The 15,178-nt window shown below is 38.1% G+C and overlaps 2 protein-coding genes across 4 annotated transcripts in view; one reads left to right on the top strand and one right to left on the bottom strand.

Annotated features, from left to right (window-relative positions):
- The first annotated feature begins 184 nt into the window (after window positions 1-184).
- rnaseka (ribonuclease, RNase K a) lies at window positions 185-3,224 on the top strand. Its single transcript, XM_022678359.2, has 3 exons — window positions 185-461; window positions 939-1,021; window positions 1,882-3,224. The coding sequence occupies exons 1-3, from the start codon at window positions 384-386 to the stop codon at window positions 2,024-2,026; spliced, it is 306 nt and encodes a 101-aa protein (XP_022534080.1). The 5' UTR covers window positions 185-383; the 3' UTR covers window positions 2,027-3,224.
- alox12 (arachidonate 12-lipoxygenase) overlaps window positions 2,788-15,178 on the bottom strand; it is a 31,328-nt gene continuing 18,937 nt past the window's right edge. For 2 of the 3 annotated variants that reach the window (XM_049482243.1, XM_007248115.4), the window contains exons 6-15: window positions 14,009-14,115; window positions 13,620-13,792; window positions 13,284-13,427; window positions 12,345-12,548; window positions 11,823-11,909; window positions 10,711-10,880; window positions 6,856-6,977; window positions 6,597-6,697; window positions 4,978-5,148; window positions 2,788-4,372 (exon numbers count right to left, since the gene is read on the bottom strand). In XM_049482243.1, the coding sequence (XP_049338200.1) occupies window positions 4,193-4,372; window positions 4,978-5,148; window positions 6,597-6,697; window positions 6,856-6,977; window positions 10,711-10,880; window positions 11,823-11,909; window positions 12,345-12,548; window positions 13,284-13,427; window positions 13,620-13,792; window positions 14,009-14,115 (1,459 nt within the window). In that variant the 3' untranslated portion in view covers window positions 2,788-4,192. The remainder of the gene's footprint in view (window positions 4,373-4,977; window positions 5,149-6,596; window positions 6,698-6,855; window positions 6,978-10,710; window positions 10,881-11,822; window positions 11,910-12,344; window positions 12,549-13,283; window positions 13,428-13,619; window positions 13,793-14,008; window positions 14,116-15,178) is intronic. The other variant, XM_049482244.1, reaches the window with a different exon arrangement.

Here is a 15,178-nt window from a genome sequence, read left to right as displayed (position 1 = left end):
CATCGAATATCTAAACGACAGAGAACAAATGGATTATATTCTGGCAAAATAAACAGACCTTGCTTAACATCTTAAAGATGTTAATTTGTGTCGCTCTATTAGAGAAAGTCTTCTCTGTTAGTTTTAGTTTATATATATCTGTGTTGGTTTAAATGTAAGAGTTTGGTGAACGCTTCGCAGCGCCTGGCTCCAGTGAATGCAGCTCAGCTGTGTATTTCCGCTTCCTGTAATGTCAGCTGACTGGAGCGGGTGACTGTTGACGGTCTGGGGGAAGTGAAGAACTCTGATAAAACAGCTTTAAAGTTTATAAAAGAGAAGCTAAAGTTTATTTTAATCACAGAGTGAACGAGTCTCCTCAGCTGCAGCCGAACACACCGGGAGAAATGGCCGCTGCTTCGTGTTGTGGACCCAAACTGGCGGCGTGTGGACTGGTTCTGAGTATCTGGGCTGTTATAATGCTGGTGAGAATGTGATTCTTATTCTGAATAATAGTGAACAGAAGTGTGATAATGTAAAACAGAGGCCCGTACACAACTCTAGAGTAGGTTTAGGCTGTAACCACAAATTATTAAACTGTACTATGCTGTACTGTACCACACTTATTATTACACTTTAACTAACAGTGATGTAGCTATAGTGCTCATATTCTAATATAATATTTTCTGTTTAGTTTTGAAGGTGATAAGAGGAAGCATCAGTTTTAGAATGTCTAGGTTTTAATACAAATAAATACAAATAAAAAACGACGCACATTTGTAACACATTTGTAAGTTACGTACATTTTAGACGGTTTGTCTAATTTATTTGCAACATGTAACGTTAGCCTATACCTGTAACACAACTGATTCAGCTAGAATAATAAATGTTTGTTTAAAGACTTTAGAATCAATAGAACCAGCATCTCCACAATACATATTTTGTCTTCCTATTTTTTTTAGGCATTATTGGGGATTTTCTTCACCACCCATTCAGCTGTGCTGTTTGAGGATGTGCCTATCCCAGAAGAGAGCATACACAATGAGTGAGTTCCCCTACTTCTCCTTCACTTCTCCTTTTTCTGTGGAAATAAGGTGTAATAAAAAGCAGACTTGGAAAAATGTTCTCATTAAACAAGAGGGAAGCAAGAGATTAATGAAACATGTAGTGCATTTTTGCAGACCAACAGGGCCCTTAATAACTGGCACCCCTGGTTAAGAAGTGTTCTTTGCCGTGTAATAAATTATTTAAATAATATATATATATATAGGACAACAGAGCAAAAAAGAGAAAAATCTAAGCTTTAATTCAAGTGCCTTTTTTGTCAGAACAAAATCACACATTAAGAAATAAATAATTTAAATGAAATCATTTGTGTCACAATTATTGGCACCCCTGGTGTTAGTACTTTGTACATCCTCCTTTTGCCAACAAGACAGCACTTAATCTTCTCCTTTAACTCTTCACAAGATGGGAGAATACAGAAAGAGGGATCTCTTTCACCATTTCTCTTTATAATATTTAATAGTTGTGGAACAGGTCATTTTATGAAAATAATTATTTCTTAGTCACAGTTTTTATTTAATATTTTTATTCACTGAGTTGAAGGTTGCTTTGTTCTATTTTCTTTCAGATTAAGATTATTAAGGAAAAAAAAAATATATATATATATATATATATATATATATATATATATATACATATATAAAAACACATTTTCGCTTGGGGTGCCAATAATTATGGAGGGCGCTTTAGGTGACTTAAGTGTCATGCCTTTTTTAATAGGCTCAAACGTCCCTTATTATTTTACATCATAAAGTAGTAGTTTTTCTGAAGTTATGCAAAACATGACATGATCTTGGGGTATTTTATTAACTGCATTTCTTTTTTTTCTTGTATTGGTAGGCAAAACCCACTACAAGATATTTATGAAATTTACAACAAAGTTGGATACAACTGCTTCATCGCTGCAGGAATTTATGTGGTGGTTGGAATCGTGTCTTTCTACAATGTCCGAATGAACAAACGCAATGAGTATCTTGTGCATTAGCACCAACAATTGCTTTAATTACAACCTAGGTCTAGGAGAGTTCAACAGTAACACACACTGTAATAATGTTGTTGAAATGTGAAGATGTAAAATCCTGTATTGTAAGAAAACTTGCCAACTCTTCAGTACTTTGCAGTTCTTTGCATAAATACACTGCAAATATAGCCAATTTATTTATTGCCAAAAAAACTTTGAGCCACATCAACCGTGATTGTCAGATGTGGCACTGCTGCGATAAAATACACCTATTAACAATTGTGACTCATATAATTCCTCCAGAATCGCACTTTTCACACCAATTCACTTTGAATGACTTTTACAGCCTGATAATTTATTTATGTTGAAATTATGCAAAACTCAATGCATTTCCTGATGTGATGTTCCTGAAATTCCTTTATTCTGTATTCTACACTTTGCTCTGTTTGATCACTCACCAAATAATATCACTGAAGGATGATTTAAGGTGCAATCAGACCGAAAGTGTTCACCCGTCTGTGCCTTTCTCTCTTTAAAAGTCTTCTCAGGACTGTGTATTTTACAAAAAAACAAGAGCCTTATCATATTTTTGCTGCATTTGGTGTATAAAGCAATGTGCCTTACTGCAATTTGCTCTCATATTTCTGTACTTGACCTTGGACCAATTGCCTTAAAAATGTGTAATGTCAAATTTTCAATGTGCCATTATGAGCTGATTGTTGTAGGTTGAATGATGACAGTATTGGCTTTCCTGTAAACTGGGTGAAAAAAAACACATGACATAATTATCGTATTTTCTTTTTATTTCATTAACAATTAAATACAGACATGTAGAAACAAACTTCCATGTGATTTTAATTCCACACATATAAAATTTTTACAGTATGTGTCTTGGTGTTTATACACCACATGGACAAAGATATTGTGAAGTCTACTCATTCAAAATCAAGATAATTAAAAGATCATGGGAAATTAAAGGTTTCTGGAGTTCCTGTGTTTATTGTCAAAGGAAGAGAGACATATTTTATTGGCAGTGCGTCTCTACAGGGAGTTGATTGATGCTACTGAATGTGTATGAATGTATTCATTAGTTAGGATGTTCAGAATTATTTGGACATACAATGTGTTGCAAGATATTACAGTAATACAGATTATTTAAAAAAAAAAACACATTTCTGCTCACAACTCCCAGCATCTGTAATAAAATACATTTTACACCATTTCTATTGTTCGTCTGAATGTGTAAGATTAACAAATCATAAAACTGTAAATATGTACGTTAACAAAAACATACAGCTTACCACACCCATTCTAAAAAATGTCAGTTTTGGAATGAAAGCCAGAAAACATTTATGTTAAAGTCTGGATCTGTTTTCTTTAATGTCATTTGAAGCGGATCTGTATTTACAATGCTGCGAGTTTCTAGTTTATTTTCGCTATCATTGCAAAATTCACACACAGGTCACACTGACATACTTCGAAATGTTTAAGGTTTAAGCAAAAGAAATGAATAAACAAAGAAAACTGTATCAATCACTTAAGGCATCAAATCATCCTCACGACCTCCCACTACCACCACCATGTTTAAAAGTTTGAATGTTCCAGCTGTGATTTGCAATATTAGTAATACACTTGACATAAATAGATTTGCTACGTTTTGAACTGATCTGTCCATTCAACAGAAAAAAACAGAAGAATTCAGAGGTTCATTTGTCATGCATCGTATATGTATTTTAGAGCGATAATTTGGAAAGATGCAAATACATTGTTTCAGCACTGTGGGTGGCGTCAGGGGCGATTCTAGGAGTGCTCTTAAACAATGCTGTGCTCTACATTGTGAAGAAAAAAACTATTAGCTATTCATAAACAGAAACAACCGGCAACTGGCAGGGAAACATATGGAACCATACATGAAAGTGACTCAAATCTGAATTTTACACATCATTTCCACCTAGTATTGTGAACAGAGACTATGCTACTTTTTTCCATACCAAAGGAGCAAATCACAACATAGTCACTGTCAAAACAAAATTTAAAATATTAGAAAACACAGCTATCCTTTGTTTTCTGTAAGTTTCATGATAAGTGGAGCAGTAGAAATGGTTCAAAGTTATTTGCTACATGAATTGAAAAATTATGAGTGTGTTTTTCGTCTTCTGAAAACTTTCCCACCGAGATACACAGGTCTCTCTATATAGTAATGCTGTTCTCTATTCGACTGGGACACAGATAGAGATACTGGAGCTCTAGGCCTTCATTCTGCTTAACAATCTGCTCATCAATGTCCTTCAAATCCTGTCTGAAGCTTTCAATTGCCTGTAAAGCCTCTGGCTCAGTGAAGAACTGCTCAGCATACTGTCCCATGGGGATCTAATCAATGGGAGAGAAGGAGGATATAATAAAGGAAAGAGTGCATTAACAAGTGAATAAATAAACACCTGATTAAAATCATAATTTAAATAGTAGTAATGCATCAATTAATCACATCAAATTCAAGCTGGTAAACATATGAAAAATTTAATCTCTGCATAGCAAAGGCAAGAGGCATTCCAACTGGCATGCTTAAATGCCAAATGTCAGGGGACATGATACTAGTATGTGTCCAATGCTCTGATCTGTATGGACAATTCTGGCAATACTCTACTGGTCACGATCATTACCAACCACTGCAATGCCCTCTTTGACATACAACCCAGTGCACATGTGACACTATAAAATGAGGAGTTTTAAATGGGCACATATATTTGGACACTCATGGACATTCATCTGACACTCACTGTCAGCCCTCGCTCAAACTTACAATTGCCATGAGCATGCTGGCCAGTGTTCAATCTCACATAAAATATAACACCTCACAACTCATATAGGTGTGGGCATTTCACGATGGCCTATATAGTAACACTACATTATCACTCTACCATCCCATGATATTTGGCACATTTTAAAAATGGTTTTATGCAGATATATGGACTTACCGCATCTGGTTGAGCCCTTCCTAAATGCCATGTGATCGCCATCTGCACACATGACTGGCTGATGTCCGGCAGTGTGTCCATTATCAGTCCCATAGTGACAGCATCCTTGTCGTTGGGTGGAGGCTGGCGCATGGTGCAAGGTGTGTTGGGTACCCATGCACACCAATCAAACTGTAGCACATATTGATAAAAGAGACAAAAAGACAGTATGAACAATCTGTATACATTTATGCCATTTGAAAACATTTTGCTCGTTATATTATGTGAGCCTTTCACTGTAAATAGACCACTTGATGGCAGTGTCAGAGAGGAGGGCGCTGTCTAAGCTGCAGGCCACTATGAACAACGGCTCCCACCCACAATATGTCACGTTCAGTGCAAATATCATTCTGCCAAAATGCACTACAGAGCACCACAGACAGTGACAATACTCTTTAACTCATATCTCAATGTGTGACACTATGGCTCTTATTAATATATGGTTTATTTGAGCAATATGAATAATAGCAATTCTTAAACAGGATCTTGTACTGTCATATGAAAAAGTTTGGGCACCCCTATTAATCTTAATCATTTTTAGTTCTAAATATTTGGGTGTTTGCAACAGCCATTTCAGTTTGATATATCTAATAACTGATGGACACAGTAATATTTCAGGATTGATATGAGGTTTATTGTGGTAACAGAAAATGTGCAATATGCATTAAACCAAAATTTGACCGGTGCAAAAGTATGGGCACCCTTATCATTTTATTGATTTGAATACTCCTAACTAATTTTTACTGACTTACTGAAGCACAAAATTGAGCTTTGAACTTCATAGCCAGGTGTATCCAATTATGAGAAAAGGTATTTAAGGTGGCCAATTGCAAGTTGTTCTCCTATTTGAATCTCCTCTGAAGAGTGGCATCATGGGCTCATCAAAACAACTCTCAAATGATCTAAAAACAAAGATTGTTCAACACAGTTGTTCAGGGGAAGGATACAAAAAGTCAGTTTCCACTGTGAGGAACATAGTAAGGAAATGGAAGACCACAGGGACAGTTCTTGTTAAGCCCAGAAGTGACAGGCCAAGAAAAATATCAGAAAGGCAGAGAAGAAGAATGGTGAGAACAGTCAAGGACAATCCACAGACCACCTCCAAAGAGCTGCAGCATCATCTTGCTGCAGATGGTGTCACTGTGCATTGGTCAACAATACAGAGCACTTTGCACAAGGAGAAGCTGTATGGGAGAGTGATGCGAAAGAAGCCATTTCTGCAAGCACGCCACAAACAGAGTCGCCTGAGGTGTGCTTTTGCTCTGTTTGTGGCGTGCTTGCAGAAATGGCTTCTTTTGCATCAGTCACATTATTTTATTGTATTTGTATTTTATAGAATTTTAATTTGTCCTAATCTGATAAGTAGAGAGTTCTGTAGGTTGTAAATGAATGTCTCCAACTGTAACAACCACAATTTCCCTCTGGGATCAATAAATTATTTGTGATCCTGATAAAAATGACCCAAAATGGCATTACCATTACTAAATCCCATTACAATTACAATTGCTATGATTTTATATACATACGTTTTTCTTTTTAAAAATGAACAATGGACATGATGCTGTAAAGATGTCACCTACCTGTCCATTATTGGTTGCTGCATGTTGTGCAGTGCTGATGAAGATGACAACACTCAGTAGAGTGACAAACTCTTCTTTTCCCTTCAGTTCATTGGGCAGTCCTGTCAAACGTGAAATACAAGGATATATATTTATTACACTGGCCTGCACAAGAATAAACAAAGTGATGTCAGGTAAGAAGTAGGCTCTGGATGTATTGCTCCTAAGATCTTAGTGCTGTATATTTACAGCATGATGTTTATTTGTTTTGGGAACTGACCAAACTCAGGCACGTCTACAAAGCCTTCATCGACTATGTCCTTAATCCACGCTTGCAGTTCAGAATCCTGCTGTACTTCACTATCACTGCTGTAGTACAGAGACACCATGCTGGAGACATACCTGTGGAGTAGAGAGAGAAAGAAAAAACAGAATAAGAGAGATCAGTTGGTTACACTTTAATAATGTATTTCTAAAACAGTATTTAGATATAAATACATCATTTATTTCACAAGATGTTTATATATATACATATATATATATATATATTTTTTTTAAATTGTTTTATAAATACATTATTCAATGCCTATAAATGTGCTATGAAGCCCCTATGCAGGTAACCAGTTAGATATGGCAATGTAGCATAGATCGAATGGTAATTAGAACAACATATTCATTTTTTTAACCATATTTTTCACAAACCTAATTATTATTTTTTTATTTAGTTTAATTTATAAAAGTGGTAGAATAAATGCTGCAGTGTGTCACTGCAAAGGTGGGTCACCTACTGTATGTAATATTGTGAATATTCATAGATAAACATGCTAGTGTTGGCTCACTGATGGCTTGGGTTGTAATTAAAATTTATATTTGCATTATAGATTTTGTGAACACCTTCCTATCACCACCACTCCGAACACATTACATGTTTCTCCATACTGGAAATTTGCTAACAATGGCTGGAATTCCCCTTTAGATAAGGATAGAATGTCAAGTACAGTCATGCTTGAAAGTTTTTGAACCCTTTAGAATTTTCTATATTTTTGCATACATTTGACCGAAAACATCCTCAGATTTTCACACAAGTCCTAAAAGTGGATAAATAGAACCCAGTTAAACAAATTAGACAAAATATTATACTTGGTAATTTATTAATTGAAAAAATGATCCAATATTACATATACTGGCAAATGTATGTGAACCTTTGCTTTCAGTATTTGGTATGACACCTATAGCCAATAGCAATAACTGCTATTAAAGGACCAATATGTTACTCATTTCAGTAGTAAATGATAAAATGTTAATGATCAGATATTAAGGAAACATGTTGAGTGAAAGCACTGGCAGCTCTTGTCAGCAGGGCTTCAGCAGTATGTCCCTATTTTAAGTGTGCGGTCCGTCCTGGGGTTTTGTGTCAGTTTGTGTCAGTCTCCTCATGCTGCTCGTTCCCCTACACTAACCCCACCCCGAGGTTGCCAGCTCCAACACTACACTACAGCAATCAGCACTGCAGTAGGGCTGGGGCGACGCGTCGACATAATCGACGTCATCGATTACAAAAATACATTGATTTGCATAACGTGCGTCGGCGCGTCGTAAACATGGCGGCGCCTGTGGAGAGCATTAGAGGTTAGATCGGGCCCAAAAATTCCAACTGGCTGTTTTCGGGCTGTTTTAATGAGCGAAATATGATCAGAATTATGTTAATTAACACGGTAACATAGAAGCATAGAACTATTATTTAATTAAAATGATTTTTAAGAACAGCTAAACACAGTTCTGCAAGTCAAACGCGGAGGAGTTCACGTGCGAGAGACACAGAGAGAGAGACACAGAGAGAGAGACACAGAGAGAGAGAGAGAGAGAGCTACTCACAGGTGAAGGTTCTCTTTGATCTCCTCGTGCTCATATTCTAGTCCCATTCATAATTCTGCAGCTCCCTCAGTGTTTTCTGCCGTATTTTGCGGCTAGCGCGAGCGCTTACAACTGACACCGCGGACCGCGAGGTGCCGCCGCGTTTGTGCCGAATCCGACTCTCTGCTGAATCTGACTCCCGCTTCGCGGACAGAATCGGCACAACACCCCCGCTGTAGAACTGCGGTAGTGAAAACAGCGCTTATAAATAAATTAGTTTAGTTTCACTTTCAGTTTTCGTTTTTTTTTTTTTAAATAAAAATATAATTAAAAAACAGACGCCTACATCTCGGACTATTTTCTGGAGCCCGGGTCGGATTTACGGGCGGGCCTCGGGTCATGTCGAGTTCGGGCAGAGAATCTAAGCTCTAGAGAGCTTGGACTCCGGAGAGCAATCTCCAGCTACAAAAAAACGCCAGCGGGCATCTAAAGTTTGGGAGCATTTCACGCAAAAGGGCAACAATGTGGTCCTCTGCCATACGTGCAAAAGGAGCACTTGAAGCGCAAACATCCAGGAGCACTATGTCAACAGGGTCACACAGTAAGTTACCGTTTACATCAGGGTCTCCGCGGGTGTCCTTAAAAAGACTTAAGGCTGTCAAGCAAAGGTTTTAAACCTGCCACAGGCAGAAATTATACATTTTTGGTTTATATTTGTGCATGGCATTTCGCAGTTTCCAGAAACAGTAGCATTATTCATAAGTTCAGGTGTTTAGCTAAGCTAGCTGCCTTAAGTTATTTTAGCTAGCGCCGTCGGCGCTGCGGTGTCACACCGTTTTCTGTCACCGTCGGAATTTTGTGACCAGTGCTCACGGTTATGAGCGTTCATTGGCAAAACGGAAGCTTTCTATACCTACACCTTACCCTCAGCCCTAAACTGAACCGTTTTGGCCAGTCGGGGTAAACATTAGAAACGAACACGTTTCGAATCGGCCAGTGCACCGGTCTGCTGAGAACTACTTGCCAGTGGTCACAAAATCTAGCGGTCACAGAAAACAGTGCAACACACGGTTGTGGTGTATGGGAGCTTATCCATTTTTAGCGTTATAGATCTAAACAACGTGCTGTACATGTAAGTGATTATAAGTGTGGGGTTTGGTTTAGTAGGCTTGTGTTGTTGTTGTTGTTGTTGTTATTATATATAAATATAGTAATTTATCGTTTGTTTTAAAACGTAAAATAATTATTTAAATATGTTTCTCAATGAATAGATTAGTCGACTAATCGAAAAAAATAATCGTTAGAATAATCGTTTAAAAAATAATCGTTAGGGACAGCCCTACACTGCAGCAAAGGAAACAGGGCTGCTTCAGTTAAACCTCAGCTGCTACACACCTTAAAAAGCCTCAGCGTGTTTCAAAAAATCTCAGTGACTAAATAAGGAATATAACAAGAGTGAATATTGGCAGTGAGTTGAAAGTTGGAGACTTAGAGCTCAAAAAGACTACAAGACCGACCCAGAGCTGCTACTTTTCTCCTGAACAGGTAAGATAACTGGCTAGCTAATTTAGTCAGGTAATTTATCACCACCACTGGATGTGCTTACTGTGGACTGGTGTTTAAATTAATTTAAAAAAAAAAATGAGTGTTCACATTCTTATCAGTGGTCTGAGTGCATCTTTGATAAAAAGGCAGAGGGAACCTGAGTGAGCTAGATAGCTTAGCAAGGTTAGCGCAGGGCTGTGTCTCAGAAGGCGTACAGCCCGTTCTATACGGCGCTCTCTCGCACGGGGCACAGCCCCTCGTGTAACATACAGTCAATATAACGCTAAATACGAGTGATAGAAGAGTTTAGAATTGCTGTATTTCTCCTCTCTCCTCTCGCTCGTACTCTTAAGTTCTCTGCCTCTCCTACTAGTCTAAACTTTGTGTAGATTGTGTAGATTCAGCCTGCTTGTGTAGATTCAGCCGGTGGGCGGGGCAGACTACTCTCTGTGGTGTTTTGAAATTGGACTGCTGTAGCCATTTCACACACTCGCTCTCATTTCCTACAGCATGTACCTTTAAAGTGATGTTTCAGTGATGTTTTAGGTAAGATTTATACATAAATATAGAAAATTCTAAAGGGTTCACAAACTTTTAAGGACCACTGGTGTATACCAAAAGATGGTATTGGTGTATACCAATAAATATAACCTGAGCTCGAAAGAGTTTGAATATTAGTTTTAGATTTATAATGACAGAAAGCAATCCAAGTAAGTAACTCAAACTGGACTCTTACTTGTGAATGGCATCCCAGAGCATAAGAGAGTAGTCTCTGTAAAAGTATTTTTTGAGTTTAGTAACACCTCGGTCCAAGAAGTCATAGGTGGGCTGGAGAGAGCGGTAGGTCAAGATTTTATACTCCCTCTGAGCAAGCACCAGCAACCCAGTTCCACCTGTGGACACCACCTACAGAGAAAAAAACATCACGTTTTAGTTCATTCAGACCATAGACTGTATATAGCTGGACAGAGCATCGTCTCTCAAAAGGGCGCCCCCTGCTGTTCGGCTGCAGAAAGCTGTGTAACTCCACCCATCCCCATAGGTTTCAATGGCAAAACAGACAACTTTTAATCACGTTTTTTTCTGATATACTGTAATTCTACCTCCATTATTTAAATGCAGCAGCTAGTGTAACCTCTGCTTATATTGTCAATTTTTTATATTCTCACAGAGTTCGTTTTTTAAAACGTTATTCAGCTCTATTCAAAAAAGGTGTGGTTATGGGCGGGACCAATAACAGACCGTCAGCTCCGCTCCGCTCCGCTCTGCAGTCTGTGACCGCGAGGCAGCCCTCAGGGGCGGAGTTATTTAAATGAGTAGGAGCTCTCCACAGCCTTTCTCCCTCCTCTGGTCTCTGAATCGCCAAAATGGCGGAAGATTTTGGCTTCATTTTCATTGAATGAATACAGTCTATGATTCAGACAATACAATATGTTAAGCCCAGACACATATATACACACATGTATATAATTAGAAATTATATGTTATTCATGCAGAAATCATGTTTACAGTAAATCAATTAAATTTGGAAAATAGTTTTAGGTACATGTTGTTTGTCGCACACAGAGCCAGATTCATCACAGAACCTGGGTTGTGCAAACCCAACAGGAAACTACAGGCCCATGTTTATTTTCCAGAATAGACCTGTCATTAGATAGTGGTGCACTAGATGGTGCTGCACCGTCACAATCAGAACATTTCACACACAAGAAGAATCAGAACATCTCACAACTTTTCTAAGACATGTATTGATACAAAATTAGCTTGAAATGCATTTAAATCTCTGCTATGGTGATATACTATATCATGGTTTTAGGTCACTATAGTACTGTTTTTAAAGAGGCTCACCCTTTTGAAGATGCCTTCTGGAGAGATGAGTTGTGTGCGCCCACGACAGTTTATTTCCAGCGTGTACTTCAGGTGAGGAGTGAGCAGCTGCAGCAGAGAGTGAGAGATTAATCATTTAAAAAAATAAAGCATACTGCTTTACTGGGAAAACAGATTATTCCCCTATAAAATAACTATACTCCCCTATATATAGAACTGAGTAACTGAGTTTATCTAAGTATATCCGAGAATTACAGAGTATATCTGTAATTTATTTTTACCCAACCATTGTCTAAGCTTTTGTTTATTTTAATAAAAAAATTAATAAATAAATAAATAATAAATTTTATTTAAATTTCTTCATATGCCTCCTCTAATAAATGAATAATAACTCAATTAATCAATACAACTGTTTTTTTTCTATTGAAACTTTACAAGTTGTTTTTCTTGCTCTGTAAAGTTGGCATTTTGGAAGTATTTGTTTTTTATGTTTATTTAATGTTATAAAACTGAATGATTGTAGCTTATGTCTTTTATGTTTACCTTATATATAGGGTGGACTGCAGGCAGGTGCCGCAGTGTGGACACACAGATCACTTCCACTACCAGGTGAGTGCGAAGCAGGTGGGACAGCAGCTGGAACACTTGAAACTCAGCGTGTCGGACCCACATTTTAGCCAATAGCCAGGCTAGGGGTGGGTCGTTAGGGAGGAATATGGGTGTGTCCTTTCCTGGGTTCTGCTCCAACTGAAAAGGGAAGTGAATTAGCGATTTAGTAACAACACTCAAAAGATAATTTATTATATTAAAATGTCTTTTTTACTCAGGTTTTGTGCATTCATTTACTGGTAATACCCCACATCCTTCACACCATATAGAGCAGCCTTACATTAACAGCCACCAGTCACCAACAAGGATTTTTACTGAGAAGATCCTATGATTTATATCTTTTCTTTTCTCATCAAACCATTCACGGTGCTCTCGTGCTCTGCTGATGGGGTGTATTGTCATTGTAGTCTATGCCACACATTCACTCGTTCATTTGAAAAAGTATGGTAAAGGGTGTCGCGTCTGATCAGATCATCTGTGATGTAGTTGTTGATAAGACATGACAACCATATTTACCATAATAGTGTTGGACACAGATGGAATGTGGCCTCGACCTTTAACCCATCCATGCAGCACACACACACACACACACACAGACGCATGTGCCCAGAGCTGTGAGCAGCCTTCGCCACCCAGAAAGCAGAGAGGGTAAAGGGTCCAGCAGTTCCATACAGTGACCTCTCACTGAACCTTGGTATCGAACCCACAACCCTTGCATCAATAAGTGCTCTAACCACTGAGCCACCACTACCCCCAGTTCACTCACTCAGCTGGTTTACACCTATTAAACACATGCTGCAAACCAGAATCTATCTGCTATAAGCTTTAAATAACATTCCAAGAATGTCCTTGTATTCTATTTGAATGTATTACCTGTATGGCAATAGGAATGAGGCCGCTCTCTGGATGCTCGTAGAGTAAGCACATAGGAGCTGCTATGTACTGCTGCATGTTTCTGATCACATTTGCTGGTATACCATCTACTATGCCATGGTCAACCAGATACACATTTCCAGCCTTAGAGAGAGAGAAAAAGAAAGGGAGAGTGTGACAGAGAGAGAGAGAGTAAGTGAGAGAGAGAGAGAGAGAGATTAAGTATACCAGTAAAGCCCTGTGGTTGTGTATGTATTTGTAGCACACCTTTTATTCATTTGACACAGTACTGCCTGGTCAATAACAATGCACTTCAGGGAGTTAGGTAAACCAAACCTTGAGCTCTTTGTCCAGAGTGGTGTTGGGGCTTAAAAATGCTTGCACCATATCTCCAGAGACCGGGAAGTTAGTGGGAAGCTTTGTGACTTTCTGGATCATTCTTGGGTTGGAGCCATTCATGAACTGATAGCCGAAAAACCAGTCCTCCTTCCAGTGTTCCATAGCATATTCTTACCACAAAAGAGACATTACACAAGCATTAAATTTAATACATAATTCAGTAAACTTGATTATAGAGTCTCATAGAGTCTTACTAGACATGATACCAACATCAGCCACCAAGTAACATACAAACAGGAACATGGTAATACAGGTCATGCTGATATTAGTCATCAGTCTTGGATATTGTTACAGAGTAGGAAGAGTCATAGTCATAGTTAATATACCAGCAATAGGACTCCTCAGTTTCCAAAATATGCGCTTAAAATCATCCAGATCATTCCAGGATTTCCCAAACCTGATGGCCAACTTCTTCAGAGAGAGCTCCAAAAGCCTATAGGAGAGAGACCATTATGGATACGGATGTGGACATGTATATCCTTTATATTGCAAAATTTGGTAACACATATTCGCATAAATTGTCACGCTTTATGTATGAATTTTACCAGTCAGGTTGTAAGGAGCATTAAAGCCACTCTAATGAAGTACAGCGTTTTACAGGAGTTTTAGTTTCTCCTGAACAAAGACTGAAGCCGTAATAGCATTAGCCACTAACTGCACTAAGCACTACCTCTTTTGCCATGCAGAGGGGAGTATTAGCCTGTAGTCTGCTGCTAACCCCAGCTGGAGAAACATTAGCATTAGCTGCTAACAGTGCTAAGTGCTACTTCTTTTGCTATTCAGAAGTGAGTACTATCTGCTAGCACCGCTGGAGCAGCATTAGCCTATTTTTTATTTATTAAAGGTGGACTTATCCAGTCACTCACTATCACTTTGAATTAAGCAGGTTTTTGTGTTTGTTTATGTTGCTAAGATATCTGTATATTTCATTTATACTGTAAGGCCATATCCCTGCCAGTTTTCTGGATCTTTTAAAAAGCATTATGACTTCAAAACACACTTAAAACACAGCAGTTTAACCCTATGCATGCTGTTTAGTCCTGATTTAGACAATAAAGAATGGAATAGAATATCATGTTGCACAAGTACAACTAAACTGTGTTACAGAGGAGTGCATTACATCCTTCTTTTCTGACATATAAACTAACCCTTTTAACAGCTGTTCTGTGTACTGTTTGTTGTTGCTGCGCCACGTTTACAACAAGGCTCTATGCTAAGCTAAGATTAAGATGTCTTAATCAAACTTTATGTTCCACAGTAAATAATGCAGCAGTTACTGTCTGCTGGTGAAATGTACACTGCTGCACATTTAGTTTTAATGCTCCACTGTGAAATCATTTCACACTGCAATCTCTAAACTGTTTTGTCACTTTTTGAGAAGTTCCTAACTTTGGCAGCTAACAATCATGTCTGTTATTGGTGCCAACTGGATGCCAGATCCATTAAACCTGATATGATAAACAATGCATGGACCCATAATCTCAGGGTTGTGTGCA

The sequence above is a fragment of the Astyanax mexicanus genome, chromosome 8 (genome assembly GCF_023375975.1).
Source record: "Astyanax mexicanus isolate ESR-SI-001 chromosome 8, AstMex3_surface, whole genome shotgun sequence".
NCBI lineage: Eukaryota > Metazoa > Chordata > Actinopteri > Characiformes > Acestrorhamphidae > Astyanax > Astyanax mexicanus.
This window is presented reverse-complemented; position numbering and strand designations above follow the sequence as displayed.